Source organism: Sceloporus occidentalis, unplaced genomic scaffold (genome assembly GCF_023333645.1).
Source record: "Sceloporus occidentalis isolate IW3139 unplaced genomic scaffold, rSceOcc1.0.p SCAF_5, whole genome shotgun sequence".
NCBI lineage: Eukaryota > Metazoa > Chordata > Lepidosauria > Squamata > Phrynosomatidae > Sceloporus > Sceloporus occidentalis.
In genome coordinates this window covers 23,424,944-23,446,858 of record NW_028316985.1, presented here as the reverse complement: position 1 = coordinate 23,446,858, position 21,915 = coordinate 23,424,944, and the positions used below count along the sequence as shown (strand labels likewise).

The 21,915-nt window shown below is 40.0% G+C and overlaps 1 protein-coding gene across 1 annotated transcript in view; it reads left to right on the top strand.

Moving 5' to 3' along the window:
- PTN (pleiotrophin) overlaps nucleotides 1–21,915 on the top strand; it is a 134,755-nt gene that overhangs the window by 85,748 nt on the left and 27,092 nt on the right. The window contains exon 2 of the mRNA XM_089527870.1: nucleotides 18,571–18,680. Within this exon, the coding sequence (XP_089383996.1) occupies nucleotides 18,572–18,680 (109 nt within the window). The 5' untranslated portion in view covers nucleotide 18,571. The remainder of the gene's footprint in view (nucleotides 1–18,570; nucleotides 18,681–21,915) is intronic.

Sequence of the window (21,915 nt, the reverse complement as noted above, 5' to 3'; positions counted from 1 at the left end):
TGAGAATGGGGCGGGGTTGAGATGGAATACACTTTACAGCACCATAATTATGGTGCTTTTGCATATGTAGGGACCATACAGGATTCCCCCAATTACCGTTTGACCTTGAAACCTATATCCAGTTTCCTCTGTGTAATATACTATACAAGGACACATTCCCTCAAATAATCAAGACAAGGTATATTAAGTTGTAAAGATCTGGGCCCAGAATAAATTGGAACCCACTGCAGCTGCTTCAGAATTGGTGAAAAGTAAGAACATGAGTCTTGCTGGATAAGACCAAGGCCTTATCTGAACCAACATTCTGTTTTAATAGTGGCCAAACAGGTGCCTCTCGGAAGCCCACCAGCAGGACACAAGGGCAACAGCATCTTGTTCCTAGCAAATGGTATACATAGGCCTTAGAACTGGTGCATGGCTTTGGTGCGGCTTTTGGACTCTTAGGACACATGCATCATTGAAATACCATACCTCCAAAGTGATTCGAAGCAGCTTTATTTTGGCCTGTCTGTAACAGGCCATAGTTATACTGCCCCTGATACTGGAGGTAATATATAGGTAGCAAGACTAGTGGTCATTAATACTTGTTGTTGTGTGCCTTCAAGTTGTTTTTCTTATGGTGGCCTTAAGATGAACCTATTGTGGGGTTTTGTTGGCAAGATTTATTCAGAGGAGATTTGCTATTGCCTTTTAGTGAGTCTGAGAACATGTGACTTGCCCAAGGTCACCCAGAGTTTTCATGGCCATGCTGGGAATTGAACCCTGATCTCCAGAGTCAAAACTCAAACCACTATGCTGCATCTTTTGTGAATTTATCCATACAATGTGTTGCCAGCAGCCAAAGATATCCCTATCCAGGCAGGGGAAACAAGACCATGTTGAAATATAATTCAAAGGGTCTCTTGTTTCTTTTCATCTCTGTATTTTCCATCTCTCTTTATGCTGTATTTTTACTTATTTTTATTTGATGTTTTTTTTCCTATTAGCCATCTTAAGTGCAATTTTTTGTCAGAAATGTGGGATATGAATTTTATAAAGAAGTAAATAGGTCTAGCATATAAGAAAGGGGTGTGTGTGTCACAATTGGCAAGCCATGGCACTCTCTCCCAATTGAAATCTCCAAACCAGTTTGAAAGGCAGTAGCATGAATGTTAATGATCTCAGTCTCCTATATTTCCATTTAGAAGTAATGTACTGTGGTGATAGATGTTTCAGTGTCCTGGCACACTTGAGACTCAGTGCTTCTTGTTTCAAATTTTTAAGGTACTGGAAAATATCTTTTCTGTGTGTTTTACAAATATTTCACCTATCCAATAACATGACCTATAGGTTAAATGTCAACAGTATTTTATCTACTTATGTTTTTCTCTGTGTGGGAAACAAAAATAAAAACAGACAAGGGCAAAGTTTCCTATAAATCTTGTCTCCACTGAGAGATTCAGAATTATGAGTTCTTTAAAAAATGTATAACTGTTTTTCCCCTATAAACATCTGGGTATGTCTTGAGATCTGGGGAAATCTGTGCCTCTGTAACACCACCTTCACAGATATATCTGGGGGGGAAATGGGAGATGGTCTTTTCTCAGTGGCTTCTCCCTGGCTGTGGTCCTTTCTTCCCAGAGATGTTGGGCTTGCACCTTCCCTGGTATCCTTTCATATACAGGTGAAGATCTTTTGTTGTGACAGGCCTTTGAGGTCTGACTACCCATGGGGAAGGGACCTTTCATGTACTGTGTTGTTTACATTTATTGCTGTTATTTTGGTTAGTTTTTAACTGCTTTAAATTTTGTTGATTGTTTAATTATATTTTTAACTTTTGTATGAAGTCTGGTGTAATGGTTTGAATGTTTGATTGTGACTCTGGAGACAAGGGTTCTATTCCCAGCTCGGTCATGAAATCTGCTGGGCGACCCTGGGTGAGTCACAGTTTCTCAGCCTCAGGGGAAGGCAATGGGAAGCCTCCTTTGAACAAATGCTGCCAAGAAAACCCCATGATAGGTTTGCTTAGGGTTGCCATAAGTTGGAAATGACTTGAAGGCACATAACAACAAAATGGTTTAACTGTATCTGTATAACTTTTGTAAGCCAAACTGAGTCCCAGACTGGAAAAAAAAGGTGACATAACAATTGCATAACAATAGCAATTGCAACAGCAACAAATTAATAATTTAAATTATTTTTAATCGTTATTAATAGTAATTCTACATAGGCTTGCATTAACAGAGATCTAAAAGGCAGAGAGGACATATCAAGATGTGGAGAAAATTTGGAAGTGAAAAAAAAAAATAGAATGCAACAAGCAGGATCTTTCTCAATATGCCATCCATGCATAGACAAGATTTCCATGCAATTCAGTACCAAGGACAGTTCTGCGCATGTATCCCATTGTGGACAGAACAGTAGAGTGTATAAACTGCCTTTTACATTCTGGGTTATTTACTCACCTAGGGCAGTATTGTCTACTCTGACCGGCTTCATCTCCCCAACTTCTTATGTACAAATCATTCTCATCACATGGTCTTTCTTTTAACTGGGGATGCAAAGAATTGAATTCAAGACTTTGTGCATGCAATGTATGTGCTCTGTCACTGAGATATGGCCCCTCCAAGAAGCCTTTCACTTCTTGGTAGCTCTGTGAGTCCACTGAAGCATGCCTAGAGCTTTTGACCAGTGAATTGCTTTCACTGATCAGTGAAGTCCTGCTTCAATATACAGTAGTTTTGATTTTAGGGCCAGCATGCTGTTATGTTGGATTGGGATTAGGGAGATCCAGTTCTGAGCTCCCACTCAGGTTACCAAGCCAGGGAAATTAATTGGTAACCATAAGCATGTTCCTGTTTATGAGTCTGACCTACCTCCAGGATTGTTGCAAGTAAAAGATGTGGAGGAACAGAGCCAGGTACACTGCTTTGTGCTCACTGAAGAAAAAGGAGCACATAAATGTAACTTTCGGAACTTTTGGGACAGTGCGTATGTGTAAAAGTTAGAATACAACCTGTAGTGTGTGTGTCTGTGTGTGTGTGTGTGTGTGTGTGGAAGACCATGGTGGTGTAGTGGTTTGAGTGTTGGATTAGGACTCTGGGAGACCAGAGTTCAATCAGCCATGGAAACTTTGGATAAGCCATACTCTCTAAGACTCAGAAGAAGGCAACAGCAAACTTCGTCTGTGGAAATCTTGACAAGAAAACTCTGTGGTAGATTCGTCTTAGGGTCACCATAAGCTGGAAATGACTTGAAGGCAATAACAATATCTATTGGGTCTTAAATTGTGATTTTGTTTGTAGTATTCACTTGTAGTTGGCCCCACAGAATCCAGAAACATGTATATTAATTGTTGCTTTAGTCTATGTCACAGGATTGTTGTGAGTTAAGTTATTGATTATTTATCAGTAACAAGTATAATTTAGCTTTTCTCCTATGAACTCATGTAGGTATTCAGGGCTCTCATCCTCCCCACTTAATCCACACAACAACCTCATGAGGCACATCAGGTTGAGGGCGAATGATTGCCCAAGAGCCATTCCAGTGAGATGGCCAAGAGGGTTTCTGAACCCTGGGTGCATCTACATTGTAGAAATAATAACCACTTTAATGGCCATGTCTCCATCCTACAGATGGCTGGGATTTATAGTTTTTTTGAGGTGCAAGCACTATGGCATAAGCAGCTACCAGGATTCCATAGGATGGAGCTACAGCACTTAAAGTGGTGCTCACTGTTTCTATAAGGTAGAATGCACATCCTGTATTTCACAGGTCCCAGTCCAACACTCTAAGCACTACACCATGATCATAGAATCATAGAATTGTAGAGTTGGAAGAGACCATAAGGGCCATCCAATCCAACTCCCTGCCATGCAGGAACTCTCAATCAAAGCATCCCCGATAGATGGCCATCCAGTCTCTGTTTAAAGACCTCCAGGGAAGGAGACTCTATCACCCTCCGAGGGAGTGCGTTCCACTGTCGAACAGCCCTTACTGTCAGGAAGTTCCTCCTAATGTTGAGGTGGAATCTCTTTTCCTGGAGCTTGCATCCATTGTTCTGGGTCCTGTTCTCTGGAGCAGCAGAAAACAAGCTTGCTCTCTCCTCAATATGACATCCTTTCAAATATTTAAACAGGACTATCATATCACCTTTTAACCTTCTCTTCTCCAGGCTAAACATCCCCAGCTCTCTAAGTCCTTCCTCATAGGAAATGGTTTCCAGACCCTTCACCATTTTAGTCACCCTCCTTTGGACACACTCCAATTTCTCAATGTCCTTTTTGAATTCTGGTGCCCAGAACTGGACGCAATATTCCAGGTGGGGCCTGACCAAAGCAGAATAGAGTGGCACTATTACTTTTCTTGATCTAGACACTAATCTTTTTATTGATGCAGCCTAAAATTGTATTGGCCTTTTTAGCTGCCACATCACACTGTTGACTCATGTTCAACTTGTGGTCTGCTTGGACTCCCAGATCCCTTTCACACGTAGTCTCCTTCAGCCAGGTGTTCCCCATCCTAATCCTGTGCACTTCATCCCCCCCCCCAAGTGCAGTACCTTACATTTCTCTGTGTTGAATTTCATTTTGTTAGCTTTGGCCCAGCTTTTTAGTCTATTCAGGTAGTTTTGAATTTTGATCCTGTCCTCTGGAGTATTAGCTATTCCTCCTAATTTGGTGTCATCTGCAAATTTGATAAGTATACCTCCAATTCTGTCATCCAAGTCATTGATAAAGATGATGAATAGCATTGGACCCAGGACAGAGCCTAGTGGGACCCAAACTGGTCACTTCTCTCCAGGATGAAACGGAACCCTTTGGGTTCGGCCAGTCAACCAATTACAAATCCATGTAACAGTTACATTTCACCAGCTTGTTTGCAAGAATGTCATGGGAAAATTCGTCAAAGGCCTTACTGAAATCAAGGTATACTATATCCACTACATGATGGCCCTCATTTTATAAGATGGGGGAGCTCCATGTATATCCTACTGAGCTCCTTAGAGGACAAGGAGGGTACAAATGCAATGTTTTAGAAAAGAATAGAAGCATCTCTGTTCTGACTGAAATGTTCCTAGGTTCTTATTGCAAGCCAGCTCATAAACTCAGCTAACTCAAAAGACTTCTGCTGATTACCTCATTTTTATTTTCCCTCTCTTTTATTTCCTTTTCCCCGCCAGGGATCAATGGTGAAATGAACCATTACATCTCAGTAATGCCTGTCCCTCACGCTCCTCTGGAGAAGAAACTTGCTATAGTGCACTTGTCTGAAGCTGCTTCTTTCTTCTCATTATGTGTCTCACGCTTTCCTAGCTCCAACTGTTGAACTCTTATTAACTGCTGGTCCTTCTCATTTTATTTCTCACTTCCTCTCTTTAACTGTCTTGTGAGCTCCACTCGCTCATTTAAACGGTTCTGAATTCCCCCCTCCATTTATCTGGATCTCTGGTGCATTTGCCAAAGCTTATTTGCCTCTCTCTTTGAAGGCCGCCACATGCCTTGTATAGCCTTAAACAAAGGATGCAGCCTTGAACAAAGTTTGACTAGTGGTCTCTCTAGTCCCATATTTTTACCTTTGTCTGATTAATAGACCTGATTCACTGCCAGGACTGATCTCCTTTGGTGTCATGGATGAGGAGTCTGGCACAGAGCTTGGGAAAGCTTTTATTTTCATATATGTTTATTAAAAATGTCATATCCTCCAAAATTTCACAGATAAAAACATATGTGACCAAGCAACATCACTGCATGGCCAAGATGTCAAGAGTTATTAATAAGGTGGAACACACTCAAGCTAGGAGAACCTGCAGCAGTTTGCTTCTGCCTGAGCCTGCTGGGAAGAGTAATAGTCTGACCTCTCCTCTCCTCCGCCCAACCCAGGTTAATTGAGCACAAACTACTTTTCTACTTTGAACTCAGTTTGTAGAAATTGAAGTAAGCTGAGGACAAGAGGGGAAAGTGGCAGATAAGGAAAAAAACTGAGGCATTTTAAAAATAACAGGGGGAAAAAACACCAGACCATACTAACAGATCATAAGCAGAGATGGCCTGTAATATCTTGCTGCCTGAAAATATGATACCTACACAATTCCACATATTGTTCAAAGGGCAATATGATACCTATACCATTCCACATATAGAATCAAACTGGACTGGGAACTGATATTAGCTCATGACTGATGACAGGACAATGTTCTCCACAGCACCTGAAGGCAACAAGCTAGTTTAGTTCTGACTTCTATCTAACAGGAATGATCAGTTTCTACAACATTTCTGCAACACTCAAAGTGTCTGAAGTACAATGTCAGTTTGCCTGCTATCCTTTTAAACTTCCTTTAAAAAAAAAAGTCCACACAAAAATTCATACACAAAATACTCTCACATTATACATCCTTAGCATTTCTTCTAATACTTGCATCTTGTAGGCATTCACTTTAAATTGTGCAACAGGAGAAAAGTATTCAAAAGTGAATGCATAAAGAGATGTATAAACAAATGCAAACATTAGAAGAAATGCATGCAAACTGAGTATATTTTTGTATATATTTCTCCAAATGTACACAATTTTGTACCCATTTCTTCAAAGGTATGTATTTTATGTGTAATGTCCCCTAACCTACACATATTTGTGCACTTTTTCTGATTAGACAACTGCATTGCAAAATTCTAAGAAATGAGAAAAGTGAAGGATAATACTGTTCCTTTTTACATATTAATTTGGATAATGTAAACTAGGCTGATTCACATTAAAAAGCAAACCAAATTAATTTATTACATATCTCTAAATGAATTATTGGTTCACAATGTACAGGTGCTTGCATTTATTGAATGAGGGCTACCTTGATTTTAGGCATTAATATTTTTGTAGCCTTGCACCTGAACTTGGCACATAATGGAAGGATCCTTATTTACCATTAACTGTAGATTTAAAGTGAAATTTATCAATAACACTTTGAACCTTATACTAGATTTTTGAGTCCTGCATTAGCTCCATCCATTCCAGAAACAGGAACAGAATAAAAAAAGTATTTTGAAATAATGAACTAATTAGAACAGTCAAGAATGAAAAATGTGTTGTATTGGTTGAGTCATCTTTTCAAGAACCAAGAACTGGATGTGGAGAGTGAGAAGGGCTATCTCTCAATTGTAGAGCACATGTTTTGCAAACAGAAGGATCCAAGCAGCTCTAAGTATTGATAGGGTATGAACTTGTCTGGGACCCTAGAGATTTTCTATCTTCAGTTAAGGAACAAAATCAAGGATAAGAATCATGCAGTCCTTCAGATGTTGTTAGACTGCAACTCTCAGCATGAATAGCCAATGGTGAGGAATGCTGGCACAATTGCAGTCCAACAGCATTTGATTCCCACCTGCACCAAATCCAACATTAGTTCTACCTAGAACAGAGCCATTAAAATCAATATAATTAATTGTGACTGATAATTCCATTTCATTTCAGTGGGTCCATTCTAGGCTGGACTTACATTGATGTCAGCCCAATGTCGATAATTGTATAATAGGTGCATTGTAGTCTCACACAGTATAAAGCAGTTTCCTAGATTCCTATCATTGGATGGCCAATGAAGAAGGATGATTTGAGATGAGACCCTTTGCCAAGAGCTCATGATTAAATTCAATGTACTTTTATCCCCTACAGTCAGCCCTCTGTATCCAAGAATTCTGAATCCCCAGGTTCAACCATATATATATATTAAAAAATCAAAAAGCAAGCTGTCCATTTTTGCCATTTTATATAAGGGACTCCATTTTACCGCCTCATTGTATATAATGGGACTTGAGCATCCATGGATTTTGGTATCCACAGAGGGGCCTGCAACCAAATCTCAGTGGATACCAAGGGCCCACTGTTTAGAAAATAGTGCAACGAACCAAGTGGAATATGGCTAAAATGTACATTTTCTTTTTTCTTTCTTTCTTTTTTTTAACCAAAGTTCCCCACCCTGTTAGAGGAACTGAAGCACAGAGTTTCAGTATTTCCCTAATCCAATCAGGGCATAAAAAGAATAGGGTGGGATCCAGACTGAGGTCTAAAGCACACTGCAGAAATAATCCAGTTTTAGACCACTTTAACTGCCCTGGCTCATTGTTAGGGAGTACTGGGAAGTATAGTTTTGTGAGACATTTAGCACTCTCTGTCAGAGAGCTCTGGTGTCACAATAAACTGCAAATCCCAAGATTCCCTAGTTTTGAACCTCAGTTATCCTTGCAGTAGCCCCATTAGATATCTTTGGGACTTACAGTAGATCCATAGGTTTCCATGCTCCACATCTGTACCCTCCATATTTTCCTCCTCTCTTGTGGAGAAAGGAGATCTCAGTTGTATCTCACTTGTTTACATCTCCACATTTTTAATTATAACAAATGAGAAGGCATCATTATTAGATTTTATACACAGTTGTATGACTCACATTTTGTTGGATGCGGCTTCCTTAAAATAGATCCCATTTCTGGCTTGCTTAGTCACAGAATTCACCACAAGGCATGTCAACACTTAATTTACTCTGATGCTTTCTGCATTACCATGAGGATGACTTATATTCATGTATCCAAATATTGTCTCTTATGGGAAACATATGCTTCACTGAAAATTCAAGTTGAATCAGATCAGGCCAAAACAGGGGATGTCAGCTAGTCCACTAGCCAGACACTACCCTGGGCCAGCTCCATTTGGCTGCCTGAGGTGGAACAGCAAATGGTGCTTCTACTGATTCAAGTCAAGGTACATAGTACCCAAAGCTAGCCAAGTTGTTTTGTCAGAAAATCCCATGTGCCTCTCACCGTTCCTGGCAGTAATAATACAATAGTGATGAATTAAATAACTATCCATTTTCTGACATTTCATGACACCCAGTATTAACTATCTGAGGACAGGGTGTAGTTACTGGGGGGTGGGTGGGTGAGCAAAATGAGAGGATTGATGCCCCAAATATGAAATTGCTTCCCAATGATATTTTCCTTCAGCCTGTAAATTTCTAGCATTTGAGTAATTTAACAGTTCAGTTGAGCATTTAGACATACAGTTTAGGCATCCAAAGAAAAGGGGCAGGGCAAGTGACCAAGGCAATGCACACATAACAAATAATAAGAGGTTTGTCTTAGGATGGGTGGTTTTCAGTATCTCATATCCATAATGTTAGAAGTTTGGGAACAGAAGTAAAATTTCATTGCGGGGCAGAATTCTTAATTAGCTTTCATTTTGCCTCCTCCCATAGCCGTGCCACTGCCTGATGGAAGAAGTTGTAGTAATTACTTTTTTAAGGACTTCCAACCCCGGGAAATAAATAAATGAGTAAATAAATCTGTGTTTCTATCTGTGTAATTATATTAGGAATGGGGAAGACATTTGTTTGGTTGTATTATATTGTAAGATAAACCAATCTAATTCACATTTCCAGAACTATCCAGAATGCAATTATCCTTTTGTGTTTGTACTTTTCTGAATGGTTGTTTTACAGAAATAATACATCATATGAAGAACAGTGATGGGTAGGGAGTGTCCATTTCCTATTAAACCATACCCTCCAGCATTTCATAGATGAAAACTGCGACATGTATGGCCAAACAACATCAGATGTGAAAAAGATGAGGAAGAACACACACGCTAGAAAAGGCTGCAGCAGTTTGCTTTTGCTTAAGCCTACTAAGAAGAGCAAGATTCTGTGCCCTCCTCCCCCTTGTAGAGTTGTGTGTTGTTTTCCACTTTGAACTCAATTTACAGTAATTCAAGTAAGCTGAATACAGAGGGGGGGAATGGGAGGAAGAGAGAGAAACCGGAACATTTTGAAAGCAGCTGAAAAAGAGGGATGACAGAGGATTAATTGGAACAGTTAGGGGGTAGAAGAATTGCCACTCCTGAAGGCTTAGATGAGCAAGGAATTATTCAAGCTTGATTTGTTTTTTAAATAAAGGCATGTGTATGTGGGAAATGAAGAGGGTCTTTAGGGACCCCAAAACTGGATGACCATCATATGAGTCCCTGTTGTACAACTGTCAAACAAGCCCATTCTATCCTGTTTCCACATCAATTTACACATACAGAAACAAACAAACAGACAAACATATCTTTGTACAGATTTCAGAATGCGTGATTTGTGCATTTCTTTCAATAAGGATAATTTTTCACTAAGGGTTGTGCGGAAATGTGCATGTACTAGGGAAAATGTGTACACGAGGAGAAATGCATTAAAAATACATTATTGTGCATATTTCTTCATAGAGGAATAAAGGGATAGTGGAATGGGTTAGATGGAGATTATCTGGAAAGGAAATGGCAGTCCACTGCCGCTGGGAAACTGGAAAGAAAAAGGATGTCCAGTGGAGCTAGAAGATCAGTATTTCCAAACTTTCCATAGATAAAGAAAATTCTCTATAGAAAGTCACTGTTCTTCACACAAGAGCAGAGACAATGATGGGATGGTATGTTTCCCTTCCTTCATTGTTTAGGTTACATTCACACTGAACATCTGTGTAAGGGTTTAATTTTGCAAAGATATAGCTATCATTAGGAGTTGTAATGATCATTCTAGTAGTTTGAACAATCCTATCTTGTTTCTACATCAGCCTGTGATTGTTTTTTAATAATGCAGAGAAAAAAATTCAAGTTTAAATTGAATGTGTCTTTATAAAATGCACATTTTCTGTGCAGTTTACAAGCTGCAATTTAGGTTGTCTTACTTTAAATGCTGAGTTCACCAATCCTTCAGCATGCCTGTGTAGTAGTTTACATTTACTGTATAGGCCATGTCATGCCTTGTTTGTTTATAGATGAAGGAGGATAGAGGGTTGTTTTAGACTTTTGTGTCCAACACAATGCATATTGCTTTGTGTTGGGCACAATGCCTAGGTCTCCAAGATCTCCTTGGCTGTATCTGGGTATTTCTCTACAGTGTGTCAAAGAAAAATTAGCCACTGTTAGAATAGCTATGGTGAACTTCATTGGAAAAACAATGCTGTGTTCCTTCAATATCTCAAATTAAAATCCCAGAGTAGATTAAGGCACTCAGTCTAGTGAAATGTATGGGATTCTCATATCACTGTCATGGATGTTGCTAGCATGAATGACACTTTTTTTCCAGGAAAAGTCTAGCTCCCTCTGCTGGTTCATGAATTCATTCCACTGTATCACCTCGAACAATCCAGTTTCATCTGCTTTTGAAAGCTAAGTAGAGTTGAGTCTGGTAGTACAGTTGGCCATCTGCAGACATGGATTCTCTATGGCTTGAAAATATATTTTTAAAAATATTCAAAAAGCAAACATTGATTTTTTCCCCTTTTATATAAAAGGTTACATTTTACGCCATTTTATATTATGGGAATTGAGTATCCACAAATTTTAGTATCCAGGTGGTGGTGGTCCTAGACTCCCAACCCCACCAGATACCTAGGGCCTACCCTACCTGGCTGAAGACCTCCAGGGAATAGGAAGAATCTTCAGGTAGGACAAGGAAAGAATCCTGAATGAAATTCCAGAGAGTTGCAGCCATAGTTGACAATACTGAACTAGAGAGACCAATGGTTTATATAGAGAGCCAATGGTTTCAGTCCATATATAAGACTCAAACTCTATTTCTGTGTTTTCTATGCCCTAAAACTGTATTCTCCCAAGAAGCACCTATAATTTCAACAATCTGTTTCCTTCTGTTCAGCAAGCATAGAAGGATTTAATCATCTGCTGAATTACTAGCTTTGCATTCTACTAGAAGAATATTGGAAGAGAAAATGGAATAGCTAATTCTCAGTCATTAACACTTCTGTCAGCATGCAGGTCACCCAGGCCTCACATTAAATTACTGAGACATATTCATTAAGGATTTAAATGATCAAATCCTGGGTTTGGCTACTTCCTTCCCCACACATAAATAAGAAAATATATAGCGATAGCAATAGAAATAGCAAGTACATTTATATACCGCTTATCAGTGCACTTAAACACTCCCTAAGTGGTTTGCAATGTGTAGGCTAATTGCCCCCAACAAGATGGGTACTTTTTTTTTTTTGCGACCTATGGAAGGATGCAAGGCTGAGGCAACCCTGGAGCCCTGCAGGATCAAACTCACAACCTTGTGGCTGTGAGTGGCTACGGTACTGGCATTTAACCACTGCGCCACCAGGGCTTCTATGGTACAGATTTGTTGGGAAATGTGAGAGACAGTACTGAATTAGTCAAGCATAGTAATCAAATTGACAAAGCAGAAGCTGAACAATAACCAGTCCCACACCCATCCACTTACAGGTATAGTAGAGAGGAAAAAAGCCTAGTTGTCATTGTAAAATATATAAATTAGCTTTACTTACTAAACCTTTGTATAATCAAATGCATTCCCTTATGAAGGGAAGAAAAAAACGACTGAAGGTTAAAGTGATGGAAGAAATGAGCAAAAATGGTAAAACAAGGAAACAGGAAGTTACCATTATGTAAACATGCAATTAGTGAGTACAAGCGTGCCCGCGTCATACGCGGGCGCGCTTTATGCGGACTTGAGCATACGGGCTCAAGCCGCGGGGCGCGCGCGGGGCGGAAGTGGCAGCACGTCCCATTCAATTGAATGGGCATGTGCGCCCGTTGCGCCCCGCGCACCGCTGCGCCTCTGTGCACGAGCCCCATTGTTTCCAATGGGGCTTGAGCATAGGTGGAATTCGCCTTACGCGGAGGGATCCAGAACGGATCCCCGCGTAAGGCGAGAGCCGACTGTACTGTGGACCCTTGCTTTACATGGGGGATCCGTTCTGGACCTCCCCACACACATAAAGCTAATTCTGTGCATGCTCAATCCCCATTTAGATTATTGAGGTGGGCTCCCATGCATGGTGCTTCACACAGACCATGGATGTGCATGCCATTCATCGAAATGGGGCTTCCTGTCCATGTGACCTCAAGTCTGCGTATGGGAAGTTGGCTGACTGTGTACATGTGCAAATATTGCTAATTCTTTCAAAGTTTTCTCCTGTTTAAATAAAGTTGGCTCTCTATAGTTGCCTCACCCTCTTGTGGCCAGCTCAAGACTTTTTCTTGCCTGAGGTGAAGAACAAGATGATGTCTCTCCCATTTCAAGCATAGAAGCCAAATTATTTAGAAGTCACTGGCAGGTGATGGGATAGCACCTTCAAATTGCTGGTTATGCAGTATAAATCCCAGATCTGGGTTGTTGGAAGATCCCTTTCTCTCAATATGAGCAGAGACCTTTTTGTCTGTCCCACCACCCTCATCGGTACAATTGATGGAAACATGGGACAGGGCCTTCTTGTTGGTGTCTACTAGATGCTGGAACTCCCTTCCTAGAAAGGTTAGACTGGAACACTTCTTCTTGTATGTAGGTGAAGCCTTTTTGTTGGTTTGTTTCAGCAGGCCTTTGAAGACTGCATGGGGGAAAGAGGCTTTGCACAATGTGCTGTATTCTCTTTTTATTGTTTTCTTTTTAATGGCTATGTATTAATTAGATTTAATTTTATTGATAGTTAAAATAGATGTTTAAACTTTTGTACGATGTAAATCCATCATCATATTCGCCTACCCCTATACTAGAGAGAAGTAGGAAAGCCCAAGGGGTTCAGGTCAGGTTTCTTAACATATAGCTTTCTTCTCTGCTTCTTGGATACTACCATCCAATATCTGAAACAACCTCCTTACTCTGCCTAATAGTATATTTTCTAGGAAAAATCCTTTTAAAAACCAAATATTCAAATTTAATTTTTCACATGGACTTAAGAGTAATCATTGATTAATTCAGGAATGGGACAGAATTGATGTAGGGATCAACACATGCACAGGCTACAAATAGTTTAATTCACACAAAAGATTGCAGTAATGTTGAAATATTACATGAGTTTGGGTTAAAGCACAGCAGGTTGTGTGCATAACCATCACTTGCACCTGAAATACAGCTATGTAAATACTGGGCTTTTCATAGTTGTGGTTGTCGCATCTTAGTCATACAGTGGACTCGGTTACAATCAGGTGCTTCATTTTTATGTATTAAAAATAGGTTCTCTGCTTCTGAACAAGTGAGTGCTTTATTCTTCCCAAAACGGGGCTTTCCTACCCAGTTGTGCACATCAATAGCAATTATGTGACTCTGCAGCAAGATGGCTACCAGCAGGAGACTCTTAAAAGTGCCAAATGACATTTTCAAACACATTTCACGGTGAGAATTGCTTCTTGCCTTGTCAGATTAGAAGCAGAATCCTTTCACTTTTCTTTCAATATGAACTTTAAACCCTTGGCTTTCCAGTATACAGATTGTTTTTTTATTTAGTAAAAAGAAAGGATATGAAAGGTGGAATTCTGTTTCATCGTGCCTAAAGCGTTAGATTTGGGGGGTTTTTTTGCAAGGGGGGGGGAGATCCCATCTCCAGTGTCATGATATATATTCACCTTCCATTTTGTATGCAATGTCACAAACGTTCTACTGCTGGAAAAAATCCCAGCTGACATCCTGTTACACAGTTAGGATGTGGTAAACTAGCCCTGTGATCTAAGAACTGTTTGTTATTCACATTTATGATCATGGCATAACTGCTATGGCCACTGATGCCTCCAAATTTGCTGTTGTTGTGTGCCTTCAAGTCAAGTTCCAATTTATGGTGACCCTATCATGGGGGTTTCTTGGGAAGCTTCCTCAGAGGGGGTTTGTCTTTGACATCCTCTGAGGATGAGAGAATGTAACATGCACAAGGTCACCCAGTGGGGTTTACATGGCCGAGCTAGGATTTGAATCCTGGTTTCCAGAGTCATAGTCCCAGAGCTAAAATCAGCACATTATGCTGGCTCCCTCTAGATAATCTGGTAATACTGTACAAAATTTGTCATTGTCATTGTATGCCTCCAAGTTGTTTTTCACTTATGTCATAGTCAGTGCAATGCTCAAACCATCACACCAAGTTGGCTAACAACATCAACAACATATTTTATTTCTTTCCTGCCTCTCCTCGAGGCTGGAGGTGGGGTACATGTTAAAATACAAAAAATACCCCTAAACCGCACCTTAAAATCCAAGCAGACATACCAAGGGAAGGAGTTCTGCAAAGCTGGAGATCATGGTGCTGAAGGGCAATATATCCAGCCCCCCTGCCTGTGAGTTGTGACAGAACAAGCAATTGCAGCAGAATATCACAGGGGTCCCTGGTTCAGCTTGTCCATCCGCTGGTACCTAGCTGAAGCAGGCTGAATGTTTCCACATTCACATGAAATTGCATAGCCCATGACAACTTAATTAAGTCACTTTTTGCTTGTGTTAGTTGTGCTCATTGGTTCACTAGCAGTTGTTCATGTGCCAGCAAAATAGCATCACCTCTTGTGTTCCCTCCAACATGATATTGGGTGCAATGCTCACAGTTTAGCCAGATATAGATCTATTAGAAAGTGGCACCATATTTATGGAATTGCTTTCTCAGGTAGGGATGGGCGAGAGAATGACTCTCACTTATATTACTTCTAAGACTGGTTAACTTTATTCTTAATTTTTTTTTTTTACGGCTGATCTCTGGTCCCTGATCTTCTTACTTGTTATGACTCAGTCTGCAGTGTCTCTCATGTAAAAATGTTATAAAGAATTTGCTTTAGAAGAATCTTAAGATAGCAGGGATGTGCTTAGATGTGGAAATTAACAGACAATTGGACCTAGGGAATTAAGTAAAAAGTCAAAACAGAGTTCAGGAAGTCTTTCCAGTGATATGTTATGATGTGTTATATGGAGTTTTGTGAGGTGTGTTTGCATGATTTTAAGTAAGTGGAAGAGGTTGTATCATGTTTGTTTTATGTATTGTCCTAGTGTCATATAGTTTAAATGTTTGTGGTGGTGTTTTTACATTGCCAATAAAGAATTAATAAAAAATGAAAATCACATTAGATGTTTTATATGGAATAGCAGCATATAAATAATTCAAACAGGCAAATAAATGTAGGAAACATGTGTAGATCAAATGTGTACACAAGATATATGTTTTTAAAAGATTTTATTAGACTTTATGTTAATGCAGCACAGAATGTGAAGGCTCATTTTATCAAATATATCAAGTTAGGTTTTATTTTTAAAGTACAAGTGAGTTCTTAGTGTTATTTACATATCCTCATCATCTACCACTTTATACTTTGCTTCTAGGTTTTTGTTGTTTTGTAAGATACCTTACTTTTGTAAGGTCCCTTATTAATAACTCCCCCTCCCCCCCCCCCCCCATTTTACAGTTGTTTTGCTCAGGGCTCAGTGGACGTTCCTTAGTTTGTTGACATTAATTAATACATTCCATTGCTAGTGATTTTGACACTTGTGAACCTATTCAAAATGCAACCAAAGGCCTAAATATCCTAAAGGCACCACATCCTGTCTAATCTTGGAAGCTAGACAGGGTCAGCTGTGGTCAGTACTCAGATGGGAAACTGCTAGCGAATACCAGATGCTGTAGGCTAAGAAGGAACAAGCAAAACCACCTAAGAAAACACTTTAAAATTTATGGGGTCACTATAAGGTAGGGTTTTGGTTTTTTTTGTCACCATAATTCAAAGTTGGCTTGATGGCAATTTACAGCCAGTGGCCTCACTAGGGTTGGCATCAACCGATGCAGTAACTCATGGTGTCAATCCCCTCTCCCGTTTACCTGCCATACCACACTATACAGAATCCTTAGTAATGTTTGTTTTCTACTAATGTTACTTATAAGTTGTAATTCCTGTACATCATTGAAAATTAAAAAAATTAAAACTCCAAACACCAAAATTAAAACTATCTTTAAATTACCGTATCATATGCCCAGGCTAAATGTATTTATATGTGCATAGTTTCATATGGTTAAAGTGAAAATTTGGTAAGATGTGATGTTTTAAAAGAATGATTTTTTTAAAAAAAGTAATTTAATTGAAAAACACACACACACCAGGGGCCTCTTCTTTCTCCTCCCACTGAACCTTGCTCCACTTGTACCATTTCCTCCACTGAGCTCCAAGATTTTAAAGGGATTCAAGTTTCTGCCTGTTTCTGCCAAATGGAAGCAGCGGTGTCACCCCCCCCCCCCGGATAGGATGTCATGTGGTGCATTATGCACCTCCTGCTCCCCTGTAGCGATGCCTCTGCTAATGGTAACAACAATTCAACCAAATGTAGGGAACAGGGGTGCAAAATGTACCGCCCAAGGGCTGCACACAATGTGTCAAACTGTTGCTGCATCTGCACTGAATAAAGAATGGACTTCGACACTGCTTTGACTGCCATGACTCAGAGTGCCATAACAAACTGAATATCATGAAAATACAAATCCCAGAATTCCATTGCATTGAGCCATGGCAGTTAAAGTAGATTCAAACTACATTTCAGCAGTTCAGATGCAGCTTCTGTCACCCTGGCTGTTGCCGTTAGATGCAGCTGTCATTTGCTTCTTTCCTTCCTTTACTTGTTCTTCTTTCCTGTCATTACTGTCAATTTGGAGGTAATCTTACTGTAGTGAGCTCAGCTGAGCAAAGTGGGACATACTTGGGATTCAGAAAAATTACTCATTTGGATCACATTTCCCAGAATCTCCCAAACAGCATGCACCTTTGAAAGTAAGGCCCTCTGCAGCCCAGCAGTTTGGGCCGGCTTGGGGATGGAATCGGGGTGTAGCGTCTACACGACGCACACCTTGGCTCCGCCCCAGGACAGCATGATGCTATGCACTGCATCGCATGGCACATGGTGTCATGGGGCACCTCTGGTGCTGCATTCACATGATCTAGCATGAAAGGAGCGCCTCACGGCACTGTGGTTATCACACCCTTTCCAGGGTACAAAAAGAAGCTGCCTTTTGCGGCTCCTTTTTGCACCCTGGAAAGGCCAGATTGGGGCCATGGCAACCACATAAAATTGTGATGTACTTTTGTTTGGCTCTGGAAATAGCTTTGTAGGCCACACTGACTGCCTTGGGGTGGAATAGGAATTTTTATTTGGGGGCATGGTTGGCCATGAACACTGGCTTTCTTGCATTTTTGGAGTGGAAGTGCTGATGATTAAATAGGTGCTTATACTAGAAGGGCATGACAGGGTGAAAGAAAAGGAGGCACTTATGGTAGTGATGGACATCCTAGACTGGTCCATCTGAGTTTTGGGGATCCAGGAGAAGGGAAACCTTTCCTTTCTAGAATCACTAAAGCTATGGATCATGGGAGGGTGTGATGACTGGGATCCCCAAGACTTAAAGGAGTAACCAACAGACCAGGAGTCAAGTGGCACACTGGTCCTGGACTGGTAGGGGACAGGCTTGCCCATGTGAGATGAAAGTTTGTTGTGTGGAGTGGAGAATGAAATAAATGTGGAAGGTTGATTGATATCATATCTATGTCATAAAGCTTTCCTGATCCAGGTATGAGTTTTACAACAGAAATGATGACTAAGCCCAATATAGGTGCTTTTTTCCCCTATACATAATTAGAAGAGTCTACACTTAATGAGTTATTTCTGTAATTTGCTAATGTGTTTGATTTCCTTGTGCACTAATATCATCTGGTCTGTTTACAGTGCACTATGGGTAGGTACTCTAGCACTTCTTAACTGTACAGTGAAATCTAATGTTGGCTCCCTCCCTCTTTTCCCCCAATATATCGTAGAATGCAGAAACAGCAAGAACGGTGTCAGATATTTACAGCTGTCCTCTTCGCATTTATTTTTCTGCTGGCAGCTGTGAGCACTACTGAAGCTGGAAAAAAAGAAAAACCAGGTAGGGTTGCTATTAATTCTGTTACTGGAAGTTTAGAAAGGTGGCAGAAAACTTGCTTTCTCTTTTCATGTCTCTTTTATGCATGCATTGATAGTAAAGCTGTTTTGTTTTTTAAAGACAAAATAAACCAGCTGGGAGGTTGGTTCGTAATCTAATCCAGGTACAGGCTAACTGGTACCTGGTGGTTTGCACTGCAGTTCCCATAAGCCTTAGCCAGCATGGCCAATAACTAGGGAATGGGAAAGCAGCAGTCTAGAAGATGTGGCGGCACCAGGTTTCATATCCTTGATCTAATCCAGTGCTCTGCAGCCGCAAGGGACAACTATGGAAGGCATGAGGACTAATTTTTGCCTGCATACTCCTGATAAAGTTGGCCCTCTGATCCACAGCTTGAAAATATTTTTTTTTAATTCCCCAAAGCAACCCTTGGTTTTGGCATTTTATATAAGGGACACCATTTTACTATGCCATTGTACTTAATGGGACTTGAGCATCTATGTGTTTTGCTATCCATGGGAGGGCCTGGAATTAAGCCCCAGTGGATACTATACACTATACATGGTGGGCCATTCCTGCCTCAAAATTGGCCTTGATGTAGTTGAAAACAAAACCAGAAGAAATTTGTGGTTTATGTTTTTGGCCATTTGCAGCCAGGTTTTGTGCTTTGTGAGTTGTATTTCACTAGTGTTGGAGTCCAGGAATGGCTTTTTGCTATAAAATAAAAGGAGGAGTTTAGGGTTCAGGGAGACTTATGGGAGATGGGTATGATGGATCACAAAAGCCCCCAAAGAACTATACATCTGACAAAGGCTGGCTATCTTCCCTCCTTGCATGACAATCTATATGGACCCCCTGTGATTAGTCTCTACAAGTTAAATGACAATATGCCACATATGTAATATAAAATAAATGCTTTCAAGCAGATGGTTGCTTTTGTTTATACCTATCTGGGAGTAAATCACATTGAACTCATTGGGTTTCATCTCAAAATAAATATACTTGATAGCTAACATCCAAAGGCAGCCCAGCAGTAATCACTGCACCAGTCTCTGTCTCCATCATCTCAGTATTGAGAAAGACCAGATAAAATATCTGCACAACAGTGGAAATGTGAAAAACGATAATCTGCCCTTAGGAAACCTAAGATGAGCCAACCTACCTCCAAAATCCAGGCTCATCACATAATTGTCATTCCCTCTAATTTATAGGAGGGAATGATGTTCAGAAAGCCTTTCTGTTAGATTTAATTTACATGTTCAGCCAGTGTAACATCTTGGGCCCAAGGATTCATGGGAGGGGGAATGTGTCAAATTCACTAGTATGGTCACAATCCATTGGGGCTACATGTCCTGTAGATCCAAGTGCATGGGATACCTTGATTTGATGAAATTATAATGAAGGTCCCTTAAGTGAAGTATCTATAATGACAATTTGCTGTTAACAGTTAAGTTCGAGGGGAAAGGCTGTATCTCATAAAAGTCTGAGATAGGAAAATTTCTAGGCTCTATTCTGATAATGGGTGATCAGTTCCTGTTAATTGATCTGGAATATATGACTGACATCAGGCATGAATTTAATCTATGTTGTGTTGAACAGAGCCAATATTAATTCTTTAAACTTTAAACTATGCAGTGTCTATTGTTTGGTTAAATGACCCATGCTAAAGACAGAAATCTACTGATTGGTTTGGACTCATTCTAAAGATGGTCAAACCATACAGAGGAACAGATTGGCAGTGCTGAGGTACAGGAAACTTGCATTGTGTCTAGTTCAAAACCTCTTCCAAATAGAGAGGTTTTGCTGGCCAAGCTAATTCATTCTGTCTTCTTCCATGAGTCAGAATCAACAAATGTAGGAATGACAAGAGGTTTGTGTTTTGTTATGAAATACAGAAACACCGTTAACTTTTTTTTAACAGAGTCTGGGGACTAGCTGGGATGACAAAATGCCTATATTGTATTTTATTGTAAATGGCTGCAGAAGAATAAGAAAAGCTGAATTTGACAGCCCTGGAGTAGGGATGTAACTCTATACTTATTTCATTTTTACATGGGCAAATTAAAAATCTGAAAAGTTTTCTCCCCACTGGATGAGATGAGAAGAGTAACTGTACTTTTTTTCAGATTTTGAGATAGAAAAAAGTTATTTGCCCAAGTACTTTGTATTCTGTGCAAACATTGTCATTTCACGCAGAATACATTTTTTGTTTGTAAAACTTTGTAATTTATGCAAAATATTTTTTGTGTGCAAAAGAACCCCACGAAAACAAATGAGAAAAAAAGTGTCCTTCTCTTCTTGTCAGGGGCAAAATATTATGTGGCAATTGACTCATCATCCTTGAATTAAAACTGCATTCCAGTAAGGGAGAAATATAGCGTCAAAACTACAAAATTTTCATTCAGGTCTTAGCAAGACCATATCTGGGCATGGGTTGGAGGGGACTTGTTTGATAGGTAAGGATTCTGGAGTTTCAAGCTGGTTTAACTGGCTTTTTAATTACCCAGATATTTTTTAAGTGGGTAAGTGGTTGGTTCCCTGTGAACAACCTTACCCCATAGTAAGTCATACGGGATGATCACTTGTTAGTCACATATATGTGTATGAAGCTTATACACATGGAAGCCTCTGCTTGGATGGGATGTATGGAATTGTTTTCTAACCCTTTCTAGCATGTCCCAAACCTCCCATAATTAAAACCTTTTATAACCTAATGAGATATTAATCCAATAATTTATTATATATGCATAGATGTGAGTGTACTGTAATATCATCAAGATGAGCCAGTAATCTGGGGTACTAGCTATAAATGGGTGGAGATGGATGCCTAGATTTTAAAGCTACTGCATGGTGAAAATCAGTTATTCCTCCTTCAGTGTTGCTTGTTCCGAAATTTGTTTCCATAATTGGAGATATGGTGATATGTAAAAGTTCTCTGACATCCTGAAGCTTGTCAACCAATTTCACTAATACATGGTGGAATCCAGCAATTGAGGAATCTCCTCAATTCACTTGGGCTTCCTCCCACGTAAGTGGATGTAGAATTAAAGTCTTATAGTCTTACTGACTTAATGGAAAGGTAGATCCTAGTAGCAGTTGTTCCACTCCCCCAGAACAAGACCAGCTACTTCTTCCTTATGCAGATTTCTATCCCATTCTTCACCTCCCCACTGGTAAGCAACAGTAGTGGCTTTACAGTAACAAAGATATGGGGAAGATGTGGGCACCTGCTTGATGT